The sequence below is a fragment of the Chamaea fasciata genome, unplaced genomic scaffold (assembly GCF_029207755.1).
Source record: "Chamaea fasciata isolate MVZ Bird 193981 ecotype frontalis unplaced genomic scaffold, bChaFas1.0.hap1 SCAF_26, whole genome shotgun sequence".
Lineage (NCBI taxonomy): Eukaryota > Metazoa > Chordata > Aves > Passeriformes > Sylviidae > Chamaea > Chamaea fasciata.
Genome location: NW_027094111.1, coordinates 2589572 through 2604094, shown reverse-complemented (window position 1 = coordinate 2604094; position 14523 = coordinate 2589572). Strand labels below are relative to the sequence as shown.

General features: G+C 59.8%; 2 protein-coding genes across 3 annotated transcripts; one reads left to right on the top strand and one right to left on the bottom strand.

Annotated features, from left to right (window-relative positions):
* Positions 1 to 259: 259 nt before the first annotated feature.
* On the bottom strand, positions 260 to 5707 carry TRAPPC3 (trafficking protein particle complex subunit 3). 2 transcript variants are annotated; one of them, XM_066204397.1, is made up of 5 exons: positions 5604 to 5707; positions 3095 to 3192; positions 2766 to 2865; positions 2327 to 2509; positions 260 to 1859 (listed from the first exon to the last, which is right to left on the bottom strand). In XM_066204397.1, the coding sequence occupies exons 1-5, from the start codon at positions 5643 to 5645 to the stop codon at positions 1740 to 1742; spliced, it is 543 nt and encodes a 180-aa protein (XP_066060494.1). In that variant the 5' UTR covers positions 5646 to 5707; the 3' UTR covers positions 260 to 1739. The 2 variants fall into 2 exon arrangements, with proteins under 2 accessions (XP_066060494.1, XP_066060495.1); XM_066204398.1 differs by lacking the exon at positions 5604 to 5707 and adding an exon at positions 4120 to 4212.
* A 2328-nt stretch (positions 5708 to 8035) lies between these two features.
* LOC136301388 (uncharacterized) lies at positions 8036 to 11962 on the top strand. The gene is made up of 14 exons (XM_066204379.1): positions 8036 to 8287; positions 8377 to 8537; positions 8634 to 8793; positions 8936 to 9106; positions 9187 to 9278; positions 9370 to 9527; positions 9612 to 9715; positions 9810 to 10034; positions 10143 to 10228; positions 10407 to 10543; positions 10696 to 10785; positions 10899 to 11107; positions 11241 to 11447; positions 11562 to 11962. The coding sequence occupies exons 1-14, from the start codon at positions 8069 to 8071 to the stop codon at positions 11847 to 11849; spliced, it is 2307 nt and encodes a 768-aa protein (XP_066060476.1). The 5' UTR covers positions 8036 to 8068; the 3' UTR covers positions 11850 to 11962.
* The last annotated feature ends 2561 nt before the right edge of the window (positions 11963 to 14523 follow it).

Here is a 14523-nt window from a genome sequence, read left to right as displayed (position 1 = left end):
GACTCAGACCTCAAGCCAGCCACGCTGAGTGTCTGCCCCCAGTCCCTCCGTGTGTGGAATACTGGGCAGGTTCCTCCAGGCAGCAGCTTCCAGGCCTGCCGGCAGCCAGGAATTCTTGGTGCAGTGCTGCCGTCACCCTGCCAGCCCTGGGCATCCTGTCACCACTGTCACCCTGCCAGCCCTGGGCAGGGGTTGAGCCCCTGCTGCCACTCCCCACCAGCACCCACCACCAGAACACAGGAAAGAGGAGACCAAAGAGTTGACACCGCCATTCTTTTAATGCAATTACTTCTAAAATGCAGCTTTAAAGTGACTTGGAATGGTCAACAATGAGAAATAAGGGATGGTTTTGAGCTCTGCAATGTGACAACGTGGCACCTCTGCCACCAACACCCACCTGCCACCGCTGCGCCACCCCCAATGCCTCTGACTGCTCTGACAGCCACCCACTGTCCCTTCACAGGACACATGTCACACAGGGCATCCAAAGGGACTCTTCGGGGTCAAAGAAGGGACAGGGTAAGCCACCCAGTGCCAGATGACCCCACATTCCTCCAGAAAAGCCAAAAAAGGGCAGCACAAGCAGCGGGTTGCTCCATCTCACCTCACATTCGGGCATCAACCGACACAAATTCTGGAGGTCACAAAGACCTCGAGGGGCTGTGCCTTCATGCTACGTGAAGTGATTTGGGAATCCAATGCCTGATTGTGTTCTCTGGCTCTGGGTGGCAGAGGAAGCTGATGTTCCAATCTCTTGCTTTTTGTTATCTAATAATTCTTTGTGTATTTATTTTTCGGAGCATCAAGTGCCAAGTAACTGGGAAATTCTGCTGTTGCCTGAGCTCCAGTGAGAACAAACCCCCACACCACCTCCACACCATGCAGCCTTTACATCCTCCAACAGCACAACAGAGCCTGAAATGTCTTTAACACCTCCCAGGCCTCAGCCTGAGTTTGGTTCTCACTCTGTGACTCCCCATGCAGCCCCGGGCTGTGCCCACTGTGGAGCACCAATGTCATTTTAGCCAATCTTTCTCCATGTAAAATAGTTCCTACTGCTCCAGTGGAGTTTGACCTCCTCCCCTCCCGAGAGGGGAGTGGCGAGGCTTCTGGGGGAGGGAACGGCCATGGGACTCCCAGATTTCTGTGGTGCCACGGCCTCCTGAGCAGAGCAGCCCCTGCCCTGGTGCCAGCACTTCAACAGCTCTCCTCAGCCACCCCTTTGGATCAAGCCTGCATTTGCCAGTGACTTCAGAATCAAGTGCAGGAAGGCAGTTTGATCTACAGAAACACTACACACATCTCCAAATGGATTTTAAACACCTCATTTAAGGAAGGACAGGGTTTAGCAGGGAATCAGTGGGCTCCTGTAGCTTGGTCTCCAATTCTGGCCATCCAACACCAACGCAGATGTGAAGAGACCGGAGTTCTCCTGGAGTCTGAGCAGTTTTTCTCACACAGCCCAGGTCACATCTGGAAACTGAGTGTAGGAAGCCCCCAGGGGGAGGGAAAAGGACATCACCTGATGAAAAAGCTTCAGAATGAACCTGGGAAATAAACACCAACCAGACAATCATCTTCTACAGAGGATGGAAGTGAGAGTAGAAGAAAATAACATCTGAGATAGTCAGTGAGTCAGTCTGAGTGTGCAGGGGCAGGAGATCCCTATGGATCTGTGAGGAAAGCTAATGGCCAAACCCAGCTGGTCCCTCCAGTCCCCAGCGAGATGGAGCCGTGGTTCACTCCTCCCCAGCTGGAAGGTTGTCTTCAATCCTCCTGATGAACTTCATCCGTATTTCTGTGACGCTGTCGCCCTTCAGGGTGTCCTGGACAAACTTCACATCGACAGCCATCTGCACCTAAGTGAGGGAAGAGTAGAGAGGAGCTGGTAACTCCCTCTTCACAGCAGCTTCTCCAGGGACTGAACGGTCCTGGAGCACCAGCTTAAGGGCTCTAAGGGCATGACATGACATACAGAGCTCTACAGAATACTAAATTTAAGACACAGCTCTTCTCTTGTCCCGACCAATTCCCAGCTAGGGCTCACAGCAGTTGCAGAGTGAGGATTTTGGAGCTCCATACAAACTCAGGGAGATACAAAGTGCTTGAACTTGGGTGGTGAGCTGAAGGGGATCAGGCATCACCTCTGGGCCTCAGCTGCCACACGTGACGGCAGCCAAGTGCTCCTGCAGCTCTGCCCTTCTCCTGGGAACGTGTTTCAATCCCAAAGCAAATGCAGAAGTCATGAACATGGACCACAAGTCAAGTATCTGCTGACACTTGGCTATCCATACACTCATCCCAAGGGAAGAGAGATGTGGCTCACCATTTCCAGGGCACCTCGCAGCACTCCACAGAGCAGGTTGGAGTAGATGAGGGTTGAGTGGTTGTCAGGGAGCTCCACAAAGTCCACCAAGGGGTTGTTTTCCAAGATCAGGGAGAACTCGTCACCCCCAGGACTCCAGTTGGTGATGCTTGGAGTGATGCCCAGGTACATCTTAAATGCAATCTATTGTGGCAAACAGGAGGAACAAGAACAGGTGAGGCAACAGCACAGCTTTGATCTTTGTAAAATTACTCGAGGGGTTTGCAAACATCTCTCCTTTCTTCCAGTTCCCACCAGCCAGCAGTACTTGGGCTAAAGTCTTTTCTGCTTCCCCAAAATGTTCATCAAACCCTCAAACAGTCCTGTGAGTAGCAAATATTCCATCCTCACATGCAAAACCCCCCCAAAAAACCCGACAAAGCCGTGCTTGGACATTTACCTTTGCAATAACATCCGCAGTCTCACGGAAATCGTGGCATCTCCCAACGTTGGAACGGGCTAGGAAGTCCTCAATGAGCCGGACACCAATGTTGTAACCCCTGTGAAGGGACCAGAGCACACAGCTTTAGAAAGACAACAAACATTTATAAAAGAAGACAGCAAAGAAGCGAAGTCGAATCTGAGAAATGTCAGTGCCAAATAACTTCGGCCTGCCAGGATTTTGCTCCTGGAGCAGCACACAGGGATGTGCCTGTGATCCCTGCTGTGATCTCGGCTCCCACACAGCTCCGGCATGGCAGATCCACTCTCATTTGTGCATCCACTCACATTTTGTCCAGCTGCTTGTTGACATCATCATCGTTCTCGTAGTCCTTGCAGAGCTGGGTCACCAGGGCGCCGTAGGTCAGCGTGAAGAGCTCCGAGTTCTGCGCACAGGAAAAGGGATTCACCCGCCAGAACCCACCGCTACCTCCGCACTCAGCACCGGGAGGGCAACAGGGACCTGCTGTCTCAAAGCAACCTGGTGCTTAATAAGGAGAGATCCCAGCTCCAATTCTGGCAACAACTGCATTCTCCTTGGAACGGAGCTTGGAGGAACCTGGTCTGCTGGAAAGTGTCCCTGCCCTTGGCAGGCGGTGGAACTGGATGAGTTTTAAGACCCCTTTCAACCCAAACTATTCTGGGATTTTGGGAAAGAGACCAACACCTCCTGGTGATGCCATCCCAGGGCCCTGAATTTACCTCAACCACAGGCCTAGAGCTGAGATCTGACTCAAACTCTTCCCTCTGTCTCATGAACATGTCACAAGCAGGCAGTGCCCGTTAGGCTCCAGCTCTGGTCCTCCCAACAGGCCCAAAAATGCTCCTCCAGTCAGGGATTTATGAGATTCTGTACCAAGAAAAAGGACTCAGCGGGTCCTAGAAAGTTGTCCAGGCACAGGATTTGCTTCACAGATTGAAATCAGCTCCTCAGACCCAGAATAGGCCCAGGGACACCAAACCCAGGCCAGCTCAGCACTCAGGTGCTGTGCACGTCCACTCTGGGACTGGCCAGGATCAAAGTCACCTGTGTTTTCTTTGCACAATTGTCAGATTTGCAGAAAATTTGCGAAAAAAGGGGAAAGTTCTTCTCTCCCAGGCACTACCTTCGATCCTCACCCTGAAATGATGTCAAAGAACATTTTTTGGGAGCCGTTAAGCCAGACCAGTGATTAACAAGGTCTGCAGGCTGCAGAACAAAACTCTGCGAAAGGAAGTGTTCTGGGGAACAAACAAACCCTCAGCACTGGTTTCTGCTGTCAGTTTTGGCATGCAGAGGGGTCACAGGGGCTGACCTGGGATCTGTCACCTACCATGAGCTGCAGAGAGGCAGAAGGTGAAATGAATGGCAAATACCAATACTAGAGAATGAAAGCAGCAGCAGGCAGGGAGGGAAAAGAGACAAGATCAGAGTTAAGTGACAACACAGATCACCATAAGTTCACACAAAGCCACAACAAACGCACAGAGGAAACACCCCCAAACAAATAGAAAATTTGGTTTGTAGAGGGCACAGGGAATTCCACCTTGTCTTGTTCCTGGATAAGAAAAAAATTCTTCCCTGTACAGGGTGCCTAGGGAAGCTGTAGCGGCCCCCGGATCCCTGGAAGTGTCCAAGGCCACGCTGGACTGAGCTTGGAGCAATCCAGAATAGTGGAAGGTGTCCCTGCCCATGGCAGAGGGTGGAAGGGGATGAATTTTAAGGCTTCAGGTATGAAAACAACCAGTTTGGCTGCTTGGAGCTGTTGTCCCACTTTGGATCTAAAGAACTCACACGTTCTTTGGGAGTTTTACTTTAAAATTAGCTTTTCCCCCCCGGAACACTAAAGATTGGGCAATTCACATTACCAGAAGGACAAGGTGGAAGTTCCTTTGGCTCAGCTGGAGTCAGAGACTTGGTAGAGAATTTAACAGACATGCAGAACAGGTAGTGTTGGTTTTAAGGGTTTCAGTCGTTTCAGTAAAGACACAGGTGGAGAGGGGATGGGGATGGATGGAGGGAATCCAGCTGTCCCCAGCCTGAGGTGCTGTCACCATGTGAGGCCATGGTGGTGTCACCTGCCACCATCAGCCCCAACACACCCAGAGCTGATCTCACTTACTGCTGAGACGCTGTCAATAAAGGCAACTTAAACAGGTACAATAAGGCAAACTCCTAAATTCAGATTTGGACAAAAATTTTTTTTCATTTTCAGCTCATTTGATGTAATTGAAGTGCCCAAATCTTTCCCACTATTTTTATTATATGACACTGCAGAGCACTGTACAGTCTCCACACTGCGCATCTGCTCTGTGGCTACGGGAAGTGTTAGAACTCCAGTGAATGAACACAATTCTTTATATAATCGCTGTACTTAAGGAGCTGAACCCCTAGAAAAGAATCCTCTGGGGTGTGGAGAGGTAGGAGGGGGCAGCCAAGTCCGACCCAGCACTTCCTCGCGGCCAAACAGGGAGAACATCCCAGATTATATTTTTTATTACTTATTTTGCATTAAAAATTAATGAATTCGGCCCGGTTTGACCCAGCGTTCGAGTTCAGCTCTGGAGCTTTGGGCTCCATCTCTCAGTTCCTGACTCAGCCGGGCTGATAACGCGGAATGAGTTGGAAAGGGGAAGGGAGACACGCCAGGGAAGCGTTTTGGGTGCGAACTTCCCATGACCGCGAGCGCCCGGTGCCGCTGACTGCCGCTCGGCCCCGCCGCACCGGGCGCTGCGGGCCGGGCGCGGTCACCCCCGCCCCGGGCCGGTTTCCCGGCTGCCCCACGCCATGCGCTCGCCGCGCCGGCCCCGCCGTTACCATCTTCTTGCTCTCGGTGCCGCGCCCGCCCTGCCGCGACATCGTGTCCGCCCGGCCCGGCCCGGCCGCTCCGTCCGCCGCGGGACACCAAGGGACCTCCGCGACGCCGCGGGGCACCACGGGACACGCAGTCCCCGCCGCGCCGCCGTCCGCACCTCGCCCGCCCGGCTGGACTACAAATCCCAGAGTGCATCGCGCACACGCGGTGCGCCGCCCCGCCACACGTGACCGCCAGGCACCGACCAATCGCGGCGTGTAGGGGGGTCAGGTGACGGCCGCGGTCGCCGCTAGGGGGCGCTACCGCCCGCCGCAAGAGCGGCGGCGCCGCTGTCGAGGCCGCGCTGGGCCCGGCCCGGCCCGGCCCGTCCCGTCTCGGGGCCGCCGCTCCCGTTCCCCCCGGCCTCACGTCCCGGGGTGTCCGCCGGCAGCCTGCGGCCCCTGCCCGGCCGGTGACGGGATGATGGCCCCGGTGCTGCTCCCTACGCCGGTCCCGGCGCTGCCGGGTTCCTGCAGGCCTCCCCGCGACCCCGCAGCCGCGGCTGATGTTGCCGGGTCAGTTACTCCTCGTGAGCCGTCGGCAGAGCAAGGGTCTCGCCATGGGAAAGGCGCCTCTCCCCGCGCACCTGGGCTGGGCTCCTGCTCCCAGCTTGGTCCCACACTGCCACCTTGGAATCGGAATAGAATGGTGGAATATCCCGAGCTGGAAGGGACCCACAAGGAGCGAGTCCAACTCCTGGCCCTGCACGGGACACCCCAACAATCCCACCATACACCTGAGAGCATTGCTCAAACGCTCCTTGAGCTCTGCCAGGGCCAGACCCTGGGGAGCCTGTTTCTGTGCCTTGCCCAGCTCCAGGGGCTCGGCAGAGGCTGATTTCTGGGGAAAAGGCAGCTGGTGTCTGTGGGTGGATGAAGCAAGCCCTGCGTTGGCAGGACTGGGCAGGCTCGGAACCTTATGCTGTGGCTCAGTGTGGAACACAAGCAGGTTTCCATCCTGTGAGCCCCGCAAATGGCCCAGCAAGAGCAGGGCAAAAGACGGGGTGTCACAGAAACCAGCCGGGCTTGGGGCTGCGGGAACTGCAGGGAATATTCCCTGGAACAACCCAGCTTCCCCTAACCCTCCCAGGACAGCACGGCCCCCAGTTCTGCTCTCAGACAGACTGTGCCTGGTGATGTTTACTTACTTATTTGATCTCCTGTTGTTTATTTATTTATCCCATTATGTCCTTGTCCCGGACGTGTCACTGAGGGAGTGCTGAGCCCTGACCCAGCTGGGGGGGAGTGCCGGGGGCAGGACATGCTCTGGGCACAGGAGGATCCCCCCAGTCCTGCTGGCTGCTCAGGAATCCAGCAGCTGGGAGCTGGCTAGCTGTCAGCACCGAGCAGGAGCGTGGGGACCGACTGGGCTGTGGTGACCTGCTGGCATCGCCTTACATGGCTTCATCCCCGGGACACCACCAGCTGCGAGGCACCGGGCCTGGCACTGGAGCATGGTGTGGTTGTCCTGGGCAGGGGGGCTGCCAGCAGCACCTCCCCTCTGCCAGTGAGCTCACGGGATGTCTGTGCTCCCTGTCTCCTGCAGTGCCAGGTCCTCTCCTGCTCCCGGTCCCAAATGTCACCTTGTGCTCTCCACCACAGTGGCCCCAGTGTGCTGGTGGCTGATGGAGATCATTGAATCCTAGAACACCCTGGGAAGGGACCCACAAGGACCATGGAGTCCAGCTCCAGGCCCTGCACAGGACACCCCAACAATCCCACCGTGTCTGAGAGTGCTGTCCAAACGCCCCTGGAGCTCTGGCAGCCTTGGAGCTGTGACTATTCCCTGGGGAGCCTGGTCAGTGCCCGATCACCTTCTGGGGGAAGAACCTTTCCCTGATACCGTAAGAAGACACCGTGTCCCTGGTCACCAGAGGTCCCTGGCAGTGCTGAGCTGGGGGGCATGAGGGGCTCACAGGGCACCTGCGCCGGCATCTCAGCCCGTGTCCTGCCATAACGCCCAGTGAACACACGGAGATCCCTCCCAGGTGGAGCCGTTACTGCTCCCCGGCCCCGGGCAGGGGCCGAGCCGCCCCGCTGCAGCCGAAAGCACCGAGATCCGGTCTGACGGCGTCGGGCGGCTCTGCCGGATGCCGCCCGCACACGGGAGATGCTCCGGGAGACGGGTGGAACAGAAACGCTGCGATCCCTCGGCGGGGCCGGGCTGCGCGGGGCTCGCCGCCTCTCGAGTACAGATGCACGGGGTGAATTTGGCAAATCGGCCCCGGGAGGCGGCCGGGACCTGGCAAAGCCCCGGGCCCCCCGACCCGTCCCGTCCTAGCGCGCTCCGCCCCGTCCGGTGGGCGCAGGACCGACTGCAGCGCGCTCCGCCCCGCCGCGCCCATCGCGGGGGCCTCGGAGCGCCGGGGCCGGGCCGGGCCGGGCCGGTCTGAGCCGTGCTGTGCAGATCTTGGGAGCCGGGCCGGGCCATGCGGTGCGGATCGTGGGGGCCGAGCCGTGCCGTGCCCCGCGGGGCTCTCCCGGCAGCGGCGCTGGGGCTGCGGGTCCTGGTGCTGAGCGCGGCGCTGGGCACGGGGGCAGTCCGGGCTCAGACACCCCGCTTCCCTTTCTGGGACCCCTCGCTGCCCTGGCATCGCCGCCTCGACGACCTGCTGGGCCGGCTGAGCCCCGCCGAACTGGTGCTGCAGGTGAGGGTGTTAAAAATGGCATCAAGGGGGCGGCGGGACCCCCCGGGGGCCCCCCGCGGGACTCCCCGCTCAGCGCCGCTGCCCTGCAGGTGGCCAGGGGGGGAGCGATGTGGAACGGCCCCGCGCCCCCCATCCCGCGGCTGGGCATCGCGCCCTACAACTGGAACACCGAGTGTCTGCGGGGCGACGGCGAGGCACCTGGGTGGGCCACGGCTTTCCCGCAGGCGTTGGGGCTTGCCGCCGCCTTCAGGTACCAGCACCGAGGACCGGGGGTGTGGGATGGGACCTCGTGAGACAGGTCCCCCCTTGCCTGCACCGCCCTGACATCCCTGTGCTGTCCCCGCAGCCCTGAGCTCATCTACCGTGTGGCCAACGCCACGGCCACCGAGGTGAGAGCCAAGCACAACAGTTTTGCTGCTGCTGGCCGCTACAGTGACCACACCGGGCTCAGCTGCTTCAGCCCTGTCCTGAACATCATGAGGCACCCACTGTGGGGGAGGAACCAGGTGCCAGCTTGGGCGGGTGAACCCTGGCTGGGATCAGGCCACAAAGGACCGTGGCTGACCAGCTGGACATGGCCATGGCTTGCCAGGCTGTGGGGATGTGGGGACGGGGCTCCCAGAGGTGACCTGCCTGTGCCCTGGACAGGAGACCTATGGGGAGGACCCATTCCTGACTGGGGAGCTGGCCCGCAGCTTTGTGCAGGGGCTGCAGGGCCAGCACCCCCGTTATGTCAAGGCCAGTGCTGGCTGCAAACATTTCAGTGTGCATGGAGGCCCTGAGAACATCCCTGTCTCCAGGCTAAGCTTCAATGCCAAGGTGAGCACAGTGGAGCAGAGGGTGTTAAGAGGTCAGGGGAGACTCCAGGTGCTGACCCCACTCTGCCGTGGTGCTTGCAGGTGCTGGAGCGGGACTGGCGCATGACCTTCTTGCCCCAGTTCCAGGCGTGTGTGCGTGCTGGCTCCTACAGCTTCATGTGCAGCTACAACAGGTGTGGAGCGTGGCAGGGGCCACCTGGGCTGGGCTGCCCTTGGCATGGCCAGTGCCCCGCTCTCCCGGCTGCCCCATCCCCTCTCCAATAGGATCAATGGGGTTCCCGCTTGTGCCAACAAGAAGCTGCTGACAGACATCCTGCGTGGCGAGTGGGGGTTTGATGGGTACGTGGTGAGCGACGAGGGGGCTGTGGAGCTCATCATGCTGGGGCACCACTACACACACAGCTTCCTGGAGACAGCAGTTGGTGAGTTCACGGGCTGGGCGTGGGGTCAGTCCCCAGGCATCGCACAGCCATGACGGGAGTTCTCCCTTCTCCCTGGCATGGCAGCCTCGGTGAATGCTGGGTGCAACCTGGAGCTCTCCTATGGCCTGAGGAGAAACGTCTTCATGCACATCCCTCAGGCTCTGGCCACGGGCAACATCACGCTGCAGGTGAGCCGAGTGGAGTAGGAGCCAGGGTGTGGGCAGAGAGCCTGGGCTGTCCCTGCCAAGTACAACTGAGATGTTGGGGTTGGGGTCTCCACAGATGCTGCGTGACCGAGTCCGGCCCCTCTTCTACACACGGATGCGGCTGGGGGAGTTTGACCCCCCAGCCATGAACCCCTACAGCTCCCTGGACCTGAGTGTGGTGCAGAGCCCTGAGCATCGCAACCTCTCACTGGAAGCTGCTGTCAAGAGCTTTGTGCTGCTGAAAAATGTGCGGGGGACGCTGCCCCTGCGGGCCCAGGACCTGTCTGGCCAGCACCTTGCGGTGAGCCCCTGTAAGGTGGCGGGCAGGGGGACGTGCTGGCTCCACACCCATGGCACACAGATGTGACAGGGCTGCTGGTGCCCACCCTCACCCCTCTGCCCTCTGCAGGTTGTGGGTCCCTTTGCTGACAATCCTCGGGTACTGTTTGGGGACTATGCACCAGTGCCAGATCCTCAGTACATCTACACTCCCCGGTGAGACAGCGTCGTCCCACCTCATGTCCCCCTCTCCTGTTCCCTTCTGGGCACTGTCCAGGGCTGCTGCTGGAGCTGCTCAGCCCTTGGCTGGTGGCCAGGGTAAGGGAGCTGTCCGCATTGTGGCCCAACCCTGGGTCACAGCTGCCCCTGTGTCCTCTACTCTTCCCTGGTGCAGGACAGGGCTGGAGATGCTGGGGGCCAATGTCAGCTTCACAGCGGGCTGCAGCGAGCCACGGTGCTGGCAATACTCGCGGGCAGAGCTGGTGAGGGTGGTGGGAGCAGCTGACATTGCGCTGGTCTGCCTTGGGACAGGTAGGTGGGAGTGGGAGGATACTGGGTGGGCACTGCCAAGGGGGAATGCTCTGGGAGAGGGGGAGTGCCTAGGAGCCGCGTCTGAGGCTGTCGGTGCCCCTTTGCCCTGTCTGCAGGGGTGTAAGGGGCTTTCCCTTGGCTGTTCCACCCAGGAGTAGATGTGGAGACAGAGGCGAGAGACCGGAGGGACCTGTCCCTGCCGGGGCACCAGCTGGACCTACTGCAGGATGCTGTGCAGGCGGGTAGGGGCTCTGTGGGACCTCAACTGGCCCAGGTGTTCCCCAACCATGGGACACCCTGGGGCCATCCCAGCAGTGCCACTACAGTGCTCTCAGTGACAGCCACCTCCCTGCAGCTGCTGGGCGCCCCGTCATTCTGCTGCTGTTCAACGCGGGGCCCCTGGACGTGAGCTGGGCACAGGCACATGACGGCGTGGGGGCCATCCTGGCCTGCTTCTTCCCTGCCCAGGCCACTGGCTTGGCCATTGCCAGGGTCCTGCTGGGCAAGGCAGGGGCCAGCCCGGCTGGCCGGCTGCCAGCCACTTGGCCTGCAGGCATGCACCAGGTAAGGCCAGGGCTGCTTGCTGCATCCTTAGCCTTTCCCTGCCTTGGTGGCTGGAGCAACTGTGGGATGCGGGGCTGGTTCTTGCCTGTGTCTGCCCAGCCCTGCCCTCTTCTGCCGGCCCCTTGTCCTGCAGGTGCCACCGATGGAGAACTACACCATGGAGGGACGGACATACCGGTACTATGGGCAGGAGGCCCCGCTCTACCCTTTTGGGTACGGGCTGTCCTACACCACCTTCCGCTATCGGGACCTGGTGCTGAGCCCCCCAGTGCTGCCCATCTGTGCCAACCTCTCTGTGTCTGTGGTGCTGGAGAACACGGGCCTGCGGGACAGCGAGGAGGTGGGCACAGCTGCTCTGCACTGAGCTGGCTGTACGGGGTACAGATGTGCCCGAGCTCCCCCCAAGGAGACTGCTGTGGAGTCCTGTTGTGCTGACTCCCATCCCTCCGTGCAGGTGGTGCAGCTGTACCTGCACTGGGAGCAGTCATCCGTGCCGGTGCCCCGCTGGCAGCTGGTGGCTTTCCGTCGTGTGGCAGTGCTGGCCGGCCGGGAGACCAAGCTGTTCTTCCAGGTGCTGGCCGAGCAGCGTGCGGTCTGGGCACAGGACTGGCGCCTGGAGCCCGGCACATTCACCCTCTTTGCTGGTGGGCAGCAGCCCGGCCAGAAGACACGGGTGCCCTCGGAGGTGCTGAGCGCACGGTTCAGTGTCACTGGCACAGCACAGCCCTTACGCAGGTGTTAGTGGCGGTGGTGGCCACAGGCTGCTGGCAGAGGGAAGGGATGCGAGGTACCTCGTGTGCCACGGGCAGTGTGGTGGTTGTCTGCCCTGCAATAAAGTGCTGGTGCTCCGTGGCAGCTGTATGGGGCCTCCCCTCCATCCTCCTGGCACAGCGCTGGCATCTCCCCGGAGCAGGACCACCCTGCTCTTGCCCTGCTCAGTGCTTTCACCATCCTCCCGTCGCTGTCCCACCTCGAGGCGCTGCTGCAGCCCCACACCCTGCCCGTGCCCCACACTGGCCACGGAGCAGCGGCCACCCAGACCTGCTTGTGCTGCGGCCACACGTGCCTGCGCCTCCCGCTCTATTTATAGCCGCCGGGCTGCTCCAGCGCATTCCCTGTGCCGAGGGAGCGAGTGACTGGCAGCGCTGGGAGGCTCGGGACGGCAGGGGCTGGCCATTCTTCCTTCCCTGGCAGGATCCAGGGAGCGGGCAGGATGCTGCAGGGAAGAGGGCAGAGATGCAGTGGTTGGAGCGATCAAGCCCTGCGCTGGCCTGAGGGGCAGATCCGACCCTGCAGCAGCTCGGGGGCTGTGGAACAGTGCTGGGATGTGATTCCGGCAGCAATGCTGGCGGGGAGCCGGAGCTGGGCAGGAGCTCCTCCGGATGGTGTTGAAAGACTGTGATCTCCTCCAGCCCCGAGGCCGGAGGCCAAGGTGGGGGTGGCGGGGAGCGCGTGGGGCTGCCCAGGCCTGACCCCATGACATCAGGACACTAATTACAGATGCAGCTTGGGATAATTACAGAGCAGGCGCGAGCTGTGGCAGGGCAGGGCGCAGCCCGCTGTGGCTCAGCCCATTGCTGGCCCATTTGTCACTGACACCCAGAGGGGATTGTCCTGCAGCAGCCGGGATTTGCCATGGGCCGTGGCATAGCCCCATGGCAAGATGCTGGGGGTCTGGTCGTTGCCCTGACATGTTGTCAGTGATGGGTTCCTATTGCATCCATCCACCCCAGGACAGGACACAGGGACAGACACTCGTCCCCAGGATCCTGTTGGGTCACTGCCCCACAGCTAGTGGGAATCAGCTGGAGTGTTTTGGGGACAGGAATTCGGATCAGCCCTTGTGGGCACCATGTCACAGAGCAGCAGGGTGGGAGCAGCCTGGGGCCAGGGCAAAGTCCAGGGGCTGAGGAGACAGGTGGGAGCAGAGGGATAGGGAGCAGGTGGAAATGTGTGGGATGGGGTGTCCCCCATGGTACTTTGCTCAGAGGTGCTGGCGGGGTTTGTTTGCCATCCTTATCCCTGTTTGCTCCCAGACTCACACAGCGTCAGCTCCTGCTGGCAGGGCTGAGGCTGTGGTTATCATATGACTTTGGGGTGCTGGTCTCTTTGGGTCCCTACAATCAATGTCAGGGCCAGGTGTTGAACCTCGGGGTGCAGCCCCTTGCCCAGACTGGCCCGACAGAGCCATGGCAGTGTTGCACCCCACGCTGCAGGGCTGTGGAGCACAGGGAGCACTGGGGCATGCAGCAGCCAGGGCTGGGTGCCATGCTCATCATGAGCTCATCGGATTTTCCATCAGCTCAGGGAGGGCAGCTGTTCCCAGCACCACGGGAATGGCGGGGCAGGACCCAGGAACCCCAACACAGCGGGGCTCTGCCTGCAGCTGAGTGATCAATCAATCCCTGCTTGTATAAGCCCATCGACTTGGGCTGGCATGGCATTCAGAGCCCTCTCATGCTGCACTGTTGGAGCATGGCCACAGGCCCTCTACACCCATGGCTGCCCCTTCCTCACCTTGCCCCCTGCTCCTGACTGACCCCACTGCGGAGAGAAGGACCATGGACATGGCTGGATCCGGTGCCATGATCCGGTGTTCATCTGCTCCAGGTGATACTGTGGGACAGCAAGAAGGCTTTGGAAGCCACCCATGATCACCCTTGGAGCATGTCATGAAGTGGCTCCAGTCCCGCTCTGCCAGATCCCTTGTGTGCCATGGAAATACGGGGCTGCGGGGCTGCTGCAGCCCCTTGGAGGCTCAGCCATGCAGCAGTGTGAGTGGGGCTGTTCCCCTTTCCTGTCCCAGGGCATATCCTGGCTTTGTGAGTTTGCTAGGACATTGCATTCTCTGCCATCCTTTTGGGGTGCCCAGCTCCCAGAGCTGAGGCTTGGCCATGCAGCATTCCCTGGTGGGGAGTCAGCTGGCAGGTGAGGCTCTGGGAGTTTCAGGAAGCTTCTGCTGTGTCTGAGCCAGGTGAGAGGGTGCAGGGTTGGAGGCTGTAGGAGGGTGATGACTTTAGGGTGATTTGGGGTGTAGGGCTACCCCTGCAGCATCACAGAGTGGGTCCGCCCCGTCTGCTGAGGAGCTCCCCAGCCCTGAATCAGGGGAATGCACTTCCAAGGAAAAGGGTTGGGATTTCGGTAAACCTGTTTGCCTGGTAGGTGAGGGAGAATGAGTGGCAGGGGATCTCCTGGCCTGCGGTGACATCATCCCCAAAACAGGCATCTCTGATGGGTGCTGCCCGCAGAAAACTAACTTTGTTCATCCACACACCCAGAGCAGGGAACTCTGCGGGATGCCTGGAGCAGGCTGGCCACGTGGTGGACAAGGACATGTCCCTTTCCTCCTGGTGCCCCTGCAGAGCCTGAAGCCGTGTTCCTCCCACTACTGGTGCTGCACACTTGTCCCCTGCCCT

What these genes read in the sequence shown, in the direction of transcription:
- TRAPPC3 (XM_066204397.1), bottom strand. Translation starts at nt 5,645, where the DNA reads ATGTCGCGGCAGGGCGGGCGCGGCACCGAGAGCAAGAAGATG. An exon ending in GCACCGAGAGCAAGAAGATG is followed by an intron (nt 3,193 to 5,603) that starts GTAACGGCGGGG and finishes TCCTGTGCGCAG; the next exon opens with AACTCGGAGCTCTTCACGCT. An exon ending in CTGCGGATGTTATTGCAAAG is followed by an intron (nt 2,510 to 2,765) that starts GTAAATGTCCAA and finishes TTGCCACAATAG; the next exon opens with ATTGCATTTAAGATGTACCT.
- LOC136301388 (XM_066204379.1), top strand. Translation starts at nt 8,069, where the DNA reads ATGCGGTGCGGATCGTGGGGGCCGAGCCGTGCCGTGCCCCGCGGGGCT. An exon ending in CACTGTGGGGGAGGAACCAG is followed by an intron (nt 8,794 to 8,935) that starts GTGCCAGCTTGG and finishes TGCCCTGGACAG; the next exon opens with GAGACCTATGGGGAGGACCC. An exon ending in CAGTACATCTACACTCCCCG is followed by an intron (nt 10,229 to 10,406) that starts GTGAGACAGCGT and finishes TCCCTGGTGCAG; the next exon opens with GACAGGGCTGGAGATGCTGG.